Source organism: Salminus brasiliensis, chromosome 1, assembly GCF_030463535.1.
Source record: "Salminus brasiliensis chromosome 1, fSalBra1.hap2, whole genome shotgun sequence".
Taxonomy (NCBI): domain Eukaryota; kingdom Metazoa; phylum Chordata; class Actinopteri; order Characiformes; family Bryconidae; genus Salminus; species Salminus brasiliensis.
Window position 1 is genome coordinate 32,073,261 of NC_132878.1, and position 15,569 is coordinate 32,088,829.

At 42.0% G+C, this 15,569-nt stretch overlaps 1 protein-coding gene and 1 long non-coding RNA gene across 8 annotated transcripts in view; one reads left to right on the forward strand and one right to left on the reverse strand.

The window, feature by feature from the left end:
- Positions 1–15,569, forward strand: part of dnmt3aa (DNA (cytosine-5-)-methyltransferase 3 alpha a) — an 86,718-nt gene that overhangs the window by 493 nt on the left and 70,656 nt on the right. For 6 of the 7 annotated variants that reach the window (XM_072677779.1, XM_072677787.1, XM_072677796.1 and 3 more), the window contains exon 2: positions 6,616–6,893. The exons of the other annotated variant lie outside the window; for it this stretch is intronic. In XM_072677779.1, coding sequence (XP_072533880.1) covers positions 6,828–6,893 — 66 coding nt within the window. In that variant the 5' untranslated portion in view covers positions 6,616–6,827. The remainder of the gene's footprint in view (positions 1–6,615; positions 6,894–15,569) is intronic. 7 annotated transcript variants of the gene reach the window in all.
- LOC140575118 (uncharacterized) lies at positions 2,787–5,283 on the reverse strand. Its single transcript, XR_011980788.1, has 3 exons — positions 5,254–5,283; positions 3,059–3,107; positions 2,787–2,899 (listed from the first exon to the last, which is right to left on the reverse strand). It is a non-coding gene; the product is annotated as an uncharacterized lncRNA (long non-coding RNA).

The following is a 15,569-nucleotide window of genomic DNA, read 5'->3' on the forward strand; positions in this document are numbered from 1 at the left end:
TTATGCGACTATCGTGACTATCCGCTCCTTTTTCTCGGCGGCGTACGTCGCAGACTAGAGGAGCGAGCGGAACTTGCTGCGTGCTGGGGAAGGAGAGCACAACGCACCTTAAAGCTACACGCACACGCGCGCGCGCTGCACTTTTAGCACTGACGTGAAAAACAAACCCGCGTTTGTGACCCTCGCGCGCCTTCCGCTCGCTGCCTGATACTTCTACTTAGTTAGCTAGCATTAGCATTGTGGCGGCTCGGGCTCCGCGCGCCGCTCTCCTGCAGCGCTGGAGAGTCAGATGGCCTTCAGATGACTGCTGTTATTTATTTATTTTGCCATATTGACCTCAAATGCCGCGTCTCGTGCCGTGTCCTCGCGCTCAGCGTGGCCTCGTTGCTGATTGGCTGCTGGGAGAAGGCACCGGCTTGACCTCTTTTGAACAGAGGGTGATGTTTGCACGTTGCATGTTCAGAAATGAATATGTGCTTAGAACTGTCTGTGTCCTTATAGTTGTAGCTTTGAGGGTCTTGCTCGAGGGCCCAGCAGTGGCAGCTTAGTGAACCTAGGTATCGAACCCACAACCCTATGATCAATAACCCAGGGCTGCTCACATGAACTCAGTAAGTGACAGATGACTGTGATATACACTAATCAGCCCAGCCCTAACACCTACGACACCACCTACGCCATATTAGTGTAGGTCCCTCTTGTGTCCTTCCATGGACCACTTTTGGTAGGTACTGACCACTGCATACTGAAAAAAAACCCCACAAGACCTGATGTTACAGGGGTGCTCCGACCCAGAGGTCTAGCTATCACAATTCACAATTTAACCCTTGACAGCGTGGCTCAGATCTTTAAGCATGTTCATTTTCCCTTCACTTCGCCTTCAAGAACTGACTGTTCACTCGCTGCCTAATATGTATCCCACACCTTGACTGGAGCCATTGTAACAAGACCTGTTGGTGGTTTTAATGTTATGGCTGATCAGTGATCATGTGGAATATGAGTGAGAGTGTGCATATGTATATGCTAGTGGTACATTGGGACATTTTAAGACACGCAGTTTGTTTCAAACACTGTACTTTGACAATGTTGCTTATAGTTCAGATATATATATATATTATTGTTATATTATTATTATTATTATATATTATTATGGTCCACATTATTCTACGTTTTGTGACTTCCACTGTGTCTGATCAACTGCCTGTATTGTCTTTTATGTATCAGTAACTCACAGAAAAGTAGGCTACACTCGTTTAGCTCATTTTACTGTGGTTAGTCTGGGCAGAGAGAGGCCTGACCCAAGGCCTATAGCCATGCAGTGCTGCACCCTAACCACACAGTTTATTTTCAAAGTGTGAAAAATGACATGTAGACTCACAATGACTCCCGTTTGTCTGAAAGATCATTAGAGGTGAGCCAATGACAACAATGTTTCTGCTGCTGCCTTCAGTGTGCTGTAATTCAGACTGTGCCAAATCTTTACTGGATCATTACTGGTAATCAGACAGACTTTCTGTTATTCTTCAGTAGAACAGGAGCAGATAAACATCAACCTAATGTCAGGTGTGGGCTAGGTTGGTATAAAGCCCCTCATCATTGAGCTGTGGAGCAGTGGAACTTTGTTCTCTGGAATGATGGATGGCGCTTCATCCAGTACTTTTTGGGATGAGGACGTTGAAGTGGTGATCATCCAACGTCCTGACCTCAGTAATGCTCTTGACTGAATGCAATCAAATCCTCACAGCAGTGCTCCATAATCTAGTAGAAAGCCTTCTTTCCTGGACAGTAGAGACAGAAGCAGGATAAACTCTTTTTTTAAATACCCTTGATTTCAAGTTAGCAGGTGTCCCAATACTTTTGTCCATCTAGAATGTTTTTGTCAATTTTTTTTTCCTGCTAATCACCCCTCACTTTTGTTCAATGAAATCGTCCAGTGACGGCAGTCTGACAGTCTTGCTGGCCTTGGTGTCAGGAGGTTGCTAGTTCCATCCCTGCCGGTGCCACAGCCACCCGTGGCCCAGAGTCCAAGTGAGCATGTTGTAACCTTGCTCTCTCTGGGTGGGTAGGATGGCCTTCCCTCTCTTCTCTCCCCTCTCATGTGACGCTAGCTGAACACACTTAACAGCGCTGGTATTTAGTGTTCTCCTCAAAGCGTGCTGAGCTCCAGTGGTGTTGCATTAGTTAAAAAAAAGATGTGGTGGAGCATTATTAGCTATCCCTCACCCTGTTATTCTTCACAGCTGGCATCGTGTGTGATAGTGGGAGACCTAGCTAGTGGGAGGAACTGGCTGTGATTAAATTGAGCAAGAAACTTCCAATCAAATTCATTTCAAATGAAACTGCCTACAACTTTGCTAATTCATCTCTGTTCAAGGAAAAGTCTATTAGTCAGTGCATCACACTGGTGGCCCACACTGCTGAGGAAGATGAGGATCAGAGCAGGGTGCGCTGTGCTTATTCAGATAATGCTAGCTTAGGAAGTGAACTTTCTGTTCTCACGGCTTCTTGGAAATGTCTGAAGTGTTGGAGTATTTCACTGCTTCCTCCTCAAGTAGATTATTCATTCTTGCTTTCTTGGCACCACTTTGTTTTTTTTTTCTCCACTGTTGTCTGTCTTCATATGTGTCACATATGGAAATTGCTATGACGGTAATGCAAAACAGGAACGCACGCTGCAGAACACTGCCTGTTGTATCAGAGTGCTGGTACAACACGGCTGTGCCAACTCTGATACGCTAATTTTACAAAGCTGATGCTATTATTTGCCAGCTTTTTATTCAGTTTTCTTTTTCTGTCTTAAATGGTGCAGCAGTTGTGTAGTTGTGGTGGAACGTTTACATACATTCTTCAAGATCTGCAATGCTGAGGCTTTCAGTTACTTCTTGCAACTGTTGTTTTTCTGGGGAAGAATACAAAATATCTTTAATAAAAAAAACAAGAATTTGATGCAAAAATGTATTTTCTTAAAGCTTTTCTAAAATCACTACAGGGTCAAGTTGAGACATACAATATACGTATAGATGTAGATACTAAAAATTTGTAAAAAATCAAGTTGCACCTTTGACCAGAAGCTTCTGGCAGAATTGTGACTGGATAATTGACCACTCCTGTTGGCAGAATTGACAGTTCAGTTAAATTTGATGGTTTCCTGGACTGACCATTTCAAGCTTCAGCTGTCTAGCTGATTGCTTGAGGTTATGTGAAAGAATTCTGAGGTAGTCCTTCTTCATCATTACTCTATCCACTTTGTGTAAAAGCAGAACTACCCCAGAGCGTGATGCTACCACCACTATGCTTAACAGTTGGTACCGTTGTGAGTTCTTATGGATGAATGCTTCACCTTTACTCCTCCAAACATACCTCTGGCTCATCTGATGTCCAACTATGTGATGGCAAATCCAATGAGTGCTGTCTAACAAAGCACTGGAGACAGAAAAGCTATCAGCTTTATGTGGAGACAGAAAAGCTATCAGCTGTAGTCAATCATGATCACTAGCAGGAAGTTAAGAGGTCTTGGTCTTGGCCAATTCATAGACATTTTTGAACTTTCTGCACCACTGAAGTATTGATCTAAGTGGGTGTATGTATCATTTTGAGCATGTTCAAAGGAATTATTTGCCCAATGTTGCCATGCCATTCATCATAATGCTTAGTGTAGGCCCTGACCACAACTGGGCATTTTGCTGCCCACAAAAACTGCAGTGCAAAACTAAAAGTGTACTGTTTTGTTATATTGTTCAGTGATATATTAATACCCATAAATTCATATTTTTCTGTAAAGTTATTTTAATTGTGTGTAAATTAAGATTCCTTCAGCGCAAAATGCAAAGTTTTGATCCCACTACAAGCTGTTTAACATAGCTGGCCTCAATTCACAGCAGTCGAATAAATAAAGCAAATAAATAGCATGAATCTGGAGCCAAGCCAAGGTTTTAAGAATGAAGTTGTAGTGTTGTAAACAGGAAAAACTGTCAGCTAGTGTCTGTAACTTTTTTTAATGGCATCCTCCATCTTTTTAACATTCCACCCTGGTGCTGATAAATGTAACGGAGTCTGAATCCCATCACACTAACAGTGACAGTGTGTCTTTCTCCAGTCCCTAGTGATCTTATAGCCTCCTCAAGGTCAGCTCAGGCCTGTGCGCTAAGTTATTTTTAAATCTTCAGTATCATCCAGCACTGAGCCGATATTTCATCACAGATGTTGTAAAATGCAGATGCTGATTTAATCTGTGCATCTAAAAGTAGACTAGCGTGTTCAAAGTTTAGAAAACTCGAGTATCTCACAGGAAGAACACATTTTGCTAAATTGGCTCCTTTGTTTTTAATGATTGCTTTGATGATTTTTAAATTTTGGCTATTTTTTACTTTTTGGATTGCTGCCAGCATTGAATTCACGTTGGACTGTATTCAATAGCTTTTGAATGGTGGGCGAAAAAGGTTAGTGGTTAGTGTGTTGGTTGCAATCAAATCTAGTTGACATGAGGATCAGATTGCATTTATTTTATTGTCCAGAATGAATGTAGAACATGTTGGTTTCGGTGGACATCTGTGAGACCTTAGCGACCGCCTACAAACTGCATTGCAAGTGGCAATCGTCGGGGCTCAAGCACTCACAGCATTAAGAAGAGGCCAGCAGGGCACAAAAATGGAAAACATTATTTTTAGAAGGGCATTTTTAATAGATGTGGGGTCTTATTGATTGGCTTCTTGATCTTGGTATGGTAAGCAGCAGATTTTTACAAGCTACAATACATAGATAACAGTACACAGACAAGACTTTGTGCAGCTGTTGTTGAGCACTTACCCCTGAACGTAGCCTGCACCAGAATTTTCAGGCATGTCAAAATCTCAAAGGAATGATACTGCCACGAGAAACCCCCCGCTACAGGGGGTTGGTTTCTGAACTTGTCAGCCTTTTCACTGATAATAATTTGTCATGTCTGTGAGCGTGTGCCATGTAGACTAGATTTGTTACATTTTATTATTACTGTACCCCTGATATCTCATCCGGAGATCATTTCAGCTGATACTCATATCTGTAATTAGATCAGTGCATGTGGTTTTGGACATAGCCAGTGTTTCTCTCTCGTTGAAGTACGCAGTAAAATCAGGAGTGTTAAAGCAATATCTACCCCTTACAAAATTGTATGTGGTATGAAGGTATGATCATCTGTGACCATCTTGCTTCCTGTAATATTACTGTAGTGCAGTCTGAAAGGTGTCGTGCAGGTCATGCAGAGAGTATACTGACCATCCCAGTGTAGTGTGAGACTCTTATGGGGATCCTGTAGAACTTCCTATAGCATTACGGTGGCTCTTCACAGAAGGATATATGGCCGGACTCAATTCGATCGGCTCCTGAAGAGTGACAAGAGTCCAACCCAGTTAGGTCATATATCTGCTCACATACCGGCCTCAACTTACTCAGTGAAGTTATTCATTTAACATCAGTTAATGGCCAGGTTTAAGGCTGTGTTTGAGCAAGGGACGCAGCAAGCTTGTGGCAAATGTTTACATTTACATTTATGGCATTTAGCAGACGCTCTTATCCAGAGCGACTTACAAGGTTACTCGTATTATAGAGGGGGGCAATGTAGTGTTAGGAGTCTTGCCCAAGGACTGTTATTGGTGTAGCGCAGCACAGTCACCCAGACCGGGAATCAAACCCTGGTCTCCCACATGGTGCTGTTGTAACGCAATGGTAGGTGGTGGTGGTTATCTGTTGCGCCACACCAACCCCCAAATGAATCTGGTTTAATCTGAAGTTGTTTGGTGTGAAGTGCTGTGTGTGAGAGAAGCTTACTGTAGAGTAACTTACTGAGGGGAATCAGACCTCTGAAGAGTGACTGCCAGTGGACACAGCACTATCATAGCACTACCAGAACGTCAGACTCGTCTGTCCTCAAACGTCTGGGCATCGATGCCTAAAAAGCTGATATGGTCAGAGCCACCTCCACAGACTACAGTCTGTAAAGGACAACACAGTCAGAGAGACAGAAAACACACCCAAACAGGACAGGCTGGAAGAAGTGAAGTGAAGTGAAGCGGGGTTAAAGGGTAATCTGTGAGGAACAGACCTATAGCTCATGGTTAGGAGAGAAAGACGCTCAGGGCTGAGATCAGTGGTGTAACCCCGGCTAGCCTGACCGCCTCTCTCCGCTCTCCTCCACCGCGCTTCATCCAGCGTTTAACAGTAAAAACACTGCGACCAAAATGTCAACCAGTCTCGACGAGACGAGATTAAACGATTGCGACGACATTTCCGCTGATGAACCGTTTCCTCTCTCCTCGGGCTTAATCTTAGCCTCTCCTGACTGAGGCTCGTTTGTTTGGGCGGGTTGGTAATAAAGCAAATCCCTAGTTTGTTGTAGCTGGTCAGCTAACAGTAGCTAAGTTAGCTCACTGTAGTTCACAGAAACACACACACACACATGATGCACTTTATTTTTTATATTATTTTCCAGATTTGGCGCCCCTATCTTACCTACACTGAAGACTATATTATTTATTAATGAATAAACTGAATCTTTTGTACAGGTTGTATGCTATTCAGTCAGTGTCCTACAGTTATGAGAAATGTGCTAACACGCAAATCCCCATGGCTTCCTTTCAGAGGGGGAGGAGGATTTTGCGGGACGGATGGTGGATTCAGCTTCATCGCCCCGAAACAGAAACCCGACTTCTTTATTTTTTATATTTAATTTTTAGTTGTATTTTATTTTATTATTATTATTATTTTTCATTTTTTCTGTTTTTTTTTTTTGTCTGTTGTTGTTTCTAAATGCTCCATAAATAGGCCTCTCGGCGTGTTTTTTGTTTTGAACGATGCCGTCCAACCCTGCTGCAGCTCCCGCCTGCAAAACTCCTGAACGTGACGCAGCGAGAAAAACGGTGAGTGTGTGCGTGCGTGTGTGTGTGTGTGTGTGTGTTTAGGCCTGCATACGTAGTGTATCCGTGTCCCACCGCTTATATTTTCATCCCGGTGAGACTGTGCGGGCGTGTGTGTTTGTTTATCCATTGGCTCGCATACTTATCCGTGTTTCAGAGGTTTTGTTTTCATCTCCATGAGAGAGACTCTCTCTCTCTCTCTCTCTCTCTCTCTGTGTGTGTGTGTGTGTGTGTGTGCGAGTATCAGTGTGTGTTTATGGGAACGGGCTTGGCGCAGACGGCACGCGCGGGCGCGCGCACGCGCACATTGCCTGCACACGGTACTGCGGGAGACCAGTGTGTCAGCTCGAGAAGGACGAACTGGGGACGGGTTCCCAGGGTTCCCAGTTTCACCTGAAATGACTTCTTGCGCATTAATGCTATGAGGCACTGACTGGACACATGTTCCACCTCTCTGTGTTTATCTGCTGTATCTGCTGGTCTGTGATCTGTGATTTAGGCAGTGAGGTATAAACTGGGTCTGCTATGCTAAGGTGGTCAGGTGAGAGTGAGGAAAAAGGTCTGTGAACTAGACTGTAAAGAATAGCGCGATCATAGAGATACAGGTGAAGCTTCTGGTCAAAGATTGGGTAAATATTGGACTTTACGGTCATTTGCTGTTGACTGGGACTATGTGGAGTCTTCAGCAGAGACTGCCACTGCCTTGAGCAAGGCCCTTCATTCTCTCTGCAACGGCTGCCCGCCGCTCCGGGCATGTGTGATCGCAGTCACTGTGTGTGTCTAATCACTGGCGTGTGTGTGTGTGTGTGTGTTCACTGCACGGATGGGTTAAAGGTGGAAGCCAAGTTCCATCTGTGTCCAACAATAATGGTAAATTTGATTGTCTTGTCTTAAACTGCTAGATTTAGTAGATGTTCCGCAATGGGCTTTTTGTTCCACGCAAGGTTCATGATTTTGTTATGTTGTATAAATTTGATCTGGGTGGTTTTGGTTTCACATTGCATTTTTACTAACTTAGCATAATTGTCATCACCGACATGGACTGTCTCCCTATTGCTGTATTCGGAGGAGAAGAAACTGAGCTGGAGACGATCTCGGCAGTTGAATCTGGATATAGATTTGACCTCTAGGCCATCTGCATCTTCAGGAAGTCTGCATTCCTGGTACGCCTAGTCACCATCAAATCATACTACATTTTTTACACGTTAACCAATGTAATATTCAACACTATACTTGACATTGATTGCTCTGTAGAGGGACATCTTTTAGGACTGTTGGAGACTTCTTTACGCATTCTGTGGCCTGCTGTTGAACTGAACTTGCTAGGATGGCCTGACCTGGCCATGTTGACGTGCAGACCAAATGCATCAGTAGCGCCAGATTCTAAACAACTGCTGTTCAGATACTCTCCCGTACTGAGTGCAGTGATTTCTATTCGAAAGCTGCTGCACTTCATCTCATTACACAGCACTAAGCACACTCTCTGTAATGAAATGTGCAGTTGATCAGTGTTCTTTAAACAGTCACGATATCCATGATCAGACGTTGTGATATTGTCCACCTCCACTGCAGCTACAAAAAAATATATATACATATATGCTGGGACTTTTCTCAGCCCACTCAAACTACTTCCAGCTCTTCATTAGGTCGACACAAACTTGTGCATGGGGTTTAGGACACACTATGACCTACTGTGCACTATAAAAATAAACCAACCCCATTGACAAGTCTGCGCTTCTTTAATGAAGACCCGGATGCGGTTTGAGCAAGTTGAGCAAAAGTGCGTGGGCATGTACCTACAGAAGCATTTTAAGTGACGGTTGATTTTTAGTGTTAGTTGACACTCCAGTGCAAATTGACCAACAAGCATGTCTTGGCTGATCAGTCACACCTGGGGTGAAAGGAAAACTGTATATATATATACAGTATATGTATTCTGTATATGTGAATTACAGCAGTGTACTATACTGCAGATATACACTGCTGTCAGTTAATTACTGTAATTTTACAGGTCAGTGTTTTACTGCGTAGCCAGTTACATTAAACGCATAGGGAGTTCAATTTAACTGCAGGAGTTCATCATAGTGCTGACCACTTACTTAACACTGACCACCAACTTAATCTGCTGCCCTAAAATAACTGAGCGACATACTTAACCGTAAACCTCTATTACACATTAACCACACTGGGAGAAACAGAGAGGCTCACAGTGTGGGAGTGAGGCTATCGCTGAACCCGAAGCCTGGTCAGGGGCTGTGCTGGCACTGCCTGTGAAAAGTTTGGTGACTCCTTGCTTACTTTTGAAAAGAAGGCGTGTGTGTTGAAGCTAATACGAACGTTCAGCTGCAGCTCTCAGCTTTATGTTCATGAGAATGTAGCGAATTTTGTAGCGAATAGTTCAGATGCAGAATTCTGTGCACCAGAGATGTTGTGTACTGACGGATTTGACACAGATCTTTGTGAATGGGCCTCTATGAAGTGCTTGGGGTTGGTTTCAATTTCCTGTTTATGGCCCTGGCCTTGTAGTCCCATGGCCCAAAATAAACTCCAGTAGTGTGTGTGTGTGTATCTGTTTGTTTTTATAGATTGTCAGGACAAAAATGTAGTCATTCATAGTAAAAGCAAAGGATAAACTACATTAACTACAGCTTGACTTCATTTTTTCCTTTTTTTGGTTTCCATTGATTAGTGTTCCTTAGTGTTTAGGAATATCTGCAGTGTCACGTAAAGCCTCACATGTCCAAAATGGTAATTTTATAGGAGAAGGAAAAAAACATCTTAACTTTGAGTGTAAAAAGGTCAAATTGTCATATTGAAGCATTTCTATTTTATCATGTACATTTGGACACAACTGCCAGATCAAAAAAATGACATGATGAATATATTATATATATAATATATATATAGGGACTGATTTGATGACTTGATTTCCAAAAGGTGTTAAAGTTAAAAATGGCACATTTGTTTAGTTTTGAGCAAAAATATTTGATCAGCATCTATTACAGTTTCAAAAGCAAAAAAATAAATGAATAATATTAATAATAAAAAATTTAGCACCTTGCATGGTCAGCACTTAGTAACATCCACTTTGGCAAGTATCACAGCTTAAACGCGTTTAGTAAAAGCTTAAGAGTCTTTCACTCTTTGTTTGGAGGATTATCTTCCATTCTTCTTTGCTAAAGGCTTTTAGCTCAGTGAGATTCTTGGGCCGTCTTTCTGCACTGCTCCTTTTAAGGTCACAGATTTATGGTGAGATCGAAATCTCATTGGTGGACTATTTGGAGGACCCCTAGCGTGTGCCTTTTGAGGTAGTCCATTGTGGATGTTGAGGTGTGTTTTTAGGATAATTGCTCTGCTGTAGAAGCCATCATCTTTTCACTTTTCCAAAATGCATTAGACTTTTCTAGAGGTTCATTTGAAAAGGGTTGAGGCTTTCATTAAAGGTTATATTTGTTCAGGTGTCACTGCACAGTAGAAACGTACACCACCACTCTAGAGTCTGCTAAACCTTCCTGAAGGTCTTTTGCAGTCAGCTGGGGGGTTTGATTGGCCTTTCTGTAAGGCTTGGGAGCAGTTCTCTCTGAAAGTTTTATTGGTCGGCCAGACCTCCGGTTGACCTCCACTGTTTCTGTTATGTGTCATTTCTTAACTACATTACGAACTATGGAAACAGCTACCTGACAACACTTTGCCACTTCCTTGTAGAACAACTTCTGCTTGGTGGGCATCAGTTATTTTAATTGTCAGTGTGCTAAACAACTGTTCCGAAGAGCCCATGGCTGCAGATTTTTAGGACAAGGTTTGGGTAGAGTATTTATAAAGCTATGAAATTGGTATTGCCTGGCCTGTGACGACAATCAAGCCATAGCCTGTTGTCTTTTGGATATCATTGGTTTATTTTTTTATTGATTACATTCCCAATGGATAAAGTGCACAGTACCCAGTGTGCATAGTATGAGTTCTATGTCCTGGCATTGTCTAAAAAACAAGCCGGTGTGTTTGTGTGAGTGGCAGAGGCAGAGGAGAAGCCCACACGCACAATTAGTTTAAGCATCATTTCCCTTCTGGACTCCCTAAAACCCCATAATTTACCTGACCAAATGTCAGGGACTTACCAATTTAGCCGCCGCTCCCCATTCCGGTGCTTCTCCTTAAACAGACTGGCTATAAAACACCCGTCTGCGTTTCCCTCCTCCACATGGCTTCCTCTCAGCTCACCTGCCAGGTAATCCCACACTGGGCCGCTAACGCACTGACCTTTTAACCCGTAGAAGTCACAGGTTTGCCAGCGATAACAAAAGCATGTTAATGAGGTCTGACTTGCGGAGACTTTGGTATATACTTTAAACATTATACTGTAGGTTTGTGCTTGTTGGTAAAAGAGGGTATACTTGGTGAAAAGGTCATGTTTTGTGCACAGTCTTGTTTTGAACATTTGTTTGCCTTTTTTTTTACACTCATTTTTTGCTTTAAATCTGAAATACAGACTCGAACCTGTGGATGCTGAATGGAAACTGAATATAAGCGAAAGTGTCTGTAACTGCAGCACAAGAACAGCTATAGCGTTAAGAAACACTGAATGATCTTAGTAAAGTAAGGAGGAAACGGGGATAAATATCTGGTCCTGATTTGGGATCAGTTCTTGTGGATGTAATTCTGTTGTCTATGTCCGTGTTGTTTGAGAAGAGCCTACTTAAGGTCTAAAAAATAGACTCTTATGAGCTCTTGATTGCTATTAAGATTACTGGCAGCTGTTTTTAAGAAGCTGGCAGCCGTACAAGTGGAAATCAGTTCAGGCTTAACTGCTGTAATAAGTGACTTTGGAAGAATTCCACTGTTTAATTGGACTGTGTTTTTATGTTTGTCCGGTCGGCATCTAGGTAAACGGCAAAAGGCATATTTTGTGGTAAATCCCAGGGATGTAAGTTACTATGTACTTTTGAAAACATTTAATAAACAACAGTTCACTTTGGTTTAAAATGTAGCCTCTTCGTGATGCTTCGCCAACAGCAGCCGGAGCCTGAGAAATCATAATTGGCGGTGCTTTCTCTGGGTGGGTAGATGGCACTCTGCCCCCTCATCACCCCCATCGTGATGCTGGCCAGCACAGGCTTCTGTTGGCTGGTGTATCAGAGCTGGGGGTCCGGCCGCAGTTCGAAAAGAGGCGGTGGATGACTTCACATGTAGTGGAGGAGGCATGTGTTTGTCCTAGTGAGCGGGTGGATTGATTGGCCAGCTAACTTGATACACTTCATATTGCAGGACTCATATTGGCTTTTCTGCTGACGATTGTTGTGTGGATCTGTAGGTGATACAGCCAAAACCAGCCAAAACTGGAAAATTTAGTCGGGGGCGTGTATTTCCCCACCATGATTTATGTGGTATGGGCAAAAATGGCTGATAATTAGGGCTGTCATTTTGTTGATTAATACTAAACTAATTTTTTCTTCAAAAAAGTTTAGAATATTTACATATTTACATAAGTGAATAACTGCCAATTTAAAGAAAATAACATTATAGTCAGCAGTGCGGTGGTGATATTTATAGCCCTTATCAAATTGTATGTGGTCTATTGTATTTATGCCATTCCCCACACAAAGAATGTGATCTCGTCTGTACTGTGCGAGAAAGAGCAGCTTCTTGAGGGCAACTCTGGCTTCAAAGTACACGGTTGCCAGTGTCAGTTGCGCACAGGGTATGAACATCGAGAAGTGCGGACGGTCTGGCGCTATGGCGCACGCCAGAGTCTGCACTAGTCACGACCCAGCCTTAAACATGAATAGACAACAGAAAAAGGTATTTTTTTTAATAGAAAATAGGAAGTTGTGGTTTTGCTGCTTGTGGTGGTACACCGTCTACAGTACACCTGTGTGTGTTCTCTTCAGGTGCTTGTGCATTGCGAGGGCGAGTGTACAAACCACCTTTTTGTTTCATGCTAATTTCAGTTTCACTGATACTTTTGATGCGTTGAGTCTTTAAAAACCTTTAAAAACCTTTTTTGCAACCGAGTCAGACTGCAGCCCCAAGTGTTGTAGCTTTGAATGGGGTCAATCAGACTGGATCCAGAAACAACTGACATCATAGAAGGGTTTGTCATTTAAACTGAAGAGTTTTAGAGACCTAAAAGCTAAAGAAAGAAAAATGGAAATACTGTTAAAACGATGTATCGACCTAAAATATTGATAAAATATTGAGCAGATTACGGCAACTAATCGGGTCAGCCCGTCAGATAATAGACAAACGTCTTGAGTAAAAGTGACACAAACATCACCTTTAGAGAACGCTCCTTACTGCTGCGGGGTGAATAATTGTCTGTTAATGCTAAATGTTAATGCATTGGGCAAAAACAAAGGATCAGGACTAGTGTAAGTTCGTTAGGTCATTAGTTTTGTGTCTTGTATTACTATTATTATTATTATTATATTTATTTATTTATGTTTGCCAAAAATGGTAATATCGGCTTTATATATCGGGAATCAACCACTTCTGTCGTCTAAATATCGGCATCGGCCGTTAAAAAACCCGATCACTAATCAGGACTGAACTGGACAGATTTTTTTCCCAACAATTAATAAAATAATCGGTTGCAACGTGTGTTTATGGTGATTGTGTCTATGTGAGTCCTTCTGATGGGTGGTTGACTGCCTCGTATGCTGGAGCTGTTGGGTTGCGCCGCTGTACAGAGCTGCACAACATGTGTTTGGTGCAGAAGTGTGAACGCTGCTTAGGTGTTTCATTCTCTTGCTCTAAGGGAGCCTTTCATCGCCACTCTCATGCTGGCCTGCTCAGTGTAGGACTTGGACCCAGATCTCTGTAAAGCTGCTGAGACATGCCATCGTATAAAGCACTACCATAATTTATTTGAATTGATTGGAAATAAATTAATAACACAAACTTATAAGAGTAGTTCATTAAAAAAATACTAAAATAAAGATTTTCTTTTGCTTTTAGCCATTAGATTATGACATGTTGGTGCAGTAATATGTGGTGCTTTAACCAATAAAAACACAAAACACTGACAACCCCCCTGCGCTATTATGGCTGTCGTTACTGATGTTAGCTATGTGTTGTATGTTAGTCCATATTTTATTGATAACAGTGAGCCAGTGTACCAGTTTATGCCACATGACTGACTGAAGATATTTAGAGTTTCACTAAACTGTTCCTTTATGCAGAGGCCACAACATTTCATACAACTGCTGTGTATGAAAGCGCATACTTCCTGAACTGTGTAGCCTTTGGTTAACCACAAAAAATTCCAGGCTCGCTATATCCTGAGTTATTACTCAGTAACTACATGGAGTTATTGCGGGTGAAATGGAGGTGCTGTTTGTTTTAGAGGTTAATGCTATTTTCTCTAGCGTAATGAGCTGATTTCCCCAATGAGCTGATTTGGTTGTGTTAAAGCTCTTGTTCAGGAACAGACTGGTTGGCCACGCTGCTGTGGGTGTTCAGTGATTGTGTGTTGATTAGGTTCGGGTTAATAGGTAAATCAACAACCAGCGCTTCAATAATTGATCCGGGAAGGGTCAGAAGTGTGTGTGTGTGGAGGAGAGATGGTGTCTGGGTGTAAAAATGTATGTTGTGAGAGTGTGAATGTGTTATAAGGTCTCGTGTGTTGTGGTTATGCATGCTGTTTATTAGGGCTGTGTGTTGCCAAGAACTTGAGGATATGATACGATACAGGGGTAACAATTCAGTATATTTGTAATACTGTAAACATGAGATATTGCGATACTATAAACAAGAATATATATTGTGATACTGTAAACATGACATATTGCAATCCTGTAAACAAGAATATATATTGTGATACTGTAAACATGATATATTGCAATCCTGTAAACAAGAATATATATTGTGATACTGTAAACATGATATATTGCGATACTGTAACCAAGAAAATATATTGCAATACCGTAAACATGATATATTACGATACTGTAAACAAGATGCAACATAGCGATACTGTAAACATGACAATATATTGTAATACTGTAAACATGACAATATATTGCGAAACTATAAACAAGACAATATATTGAAGAAACAGACCAAACTCTGAGTAACAGTTTACTTTTTATGCAGTCAAACCTGCTATCTGGTGGTCTGGATTTAAACATAACACAAAATGAACCACTGTCTGCCACCAATCTTTACATGTAAACTATTAATTACAGATTGTCAATACTTTAAAAATCGATACAATATTGCAAAATAATATTTTATTGGATTCGATTCATGGAAATGAATCGAAACCGACATTCAGAACATCGAATCATGTAGATTTTGCCATTTTTTCAAATTCTGTTGTTCAGTGTACTTTCTCCACTGTGTGTGTGTGTTCATGAATACACACGGCTGCATGTGTAGTCATCCAGTCTGCGGCATGGAAGCAACATGGAGGCGAGCTCAAACATCGAGCCAACTGAGCTGTTTGAGCAGCTAAAATATGTGCAATGTATCGTGATTATTGAGGTCAAATCGCCCAGCACTAGCCACGTGCGCCTGTAGCAGAAAGTATCAGAGATTATTACTGGCCTTACTCTCTTTGCAAGGGTCCAGGCCTTCCTCTCCTACCATAACTCAGCCTAATGCTAACCAGCAAAGGTGTCTGTTAGCTGATGTAGCAGAATTGGCAGTTAGTGTTCTCCTCCAAGCGTGTTGAGCTCTAGTGGT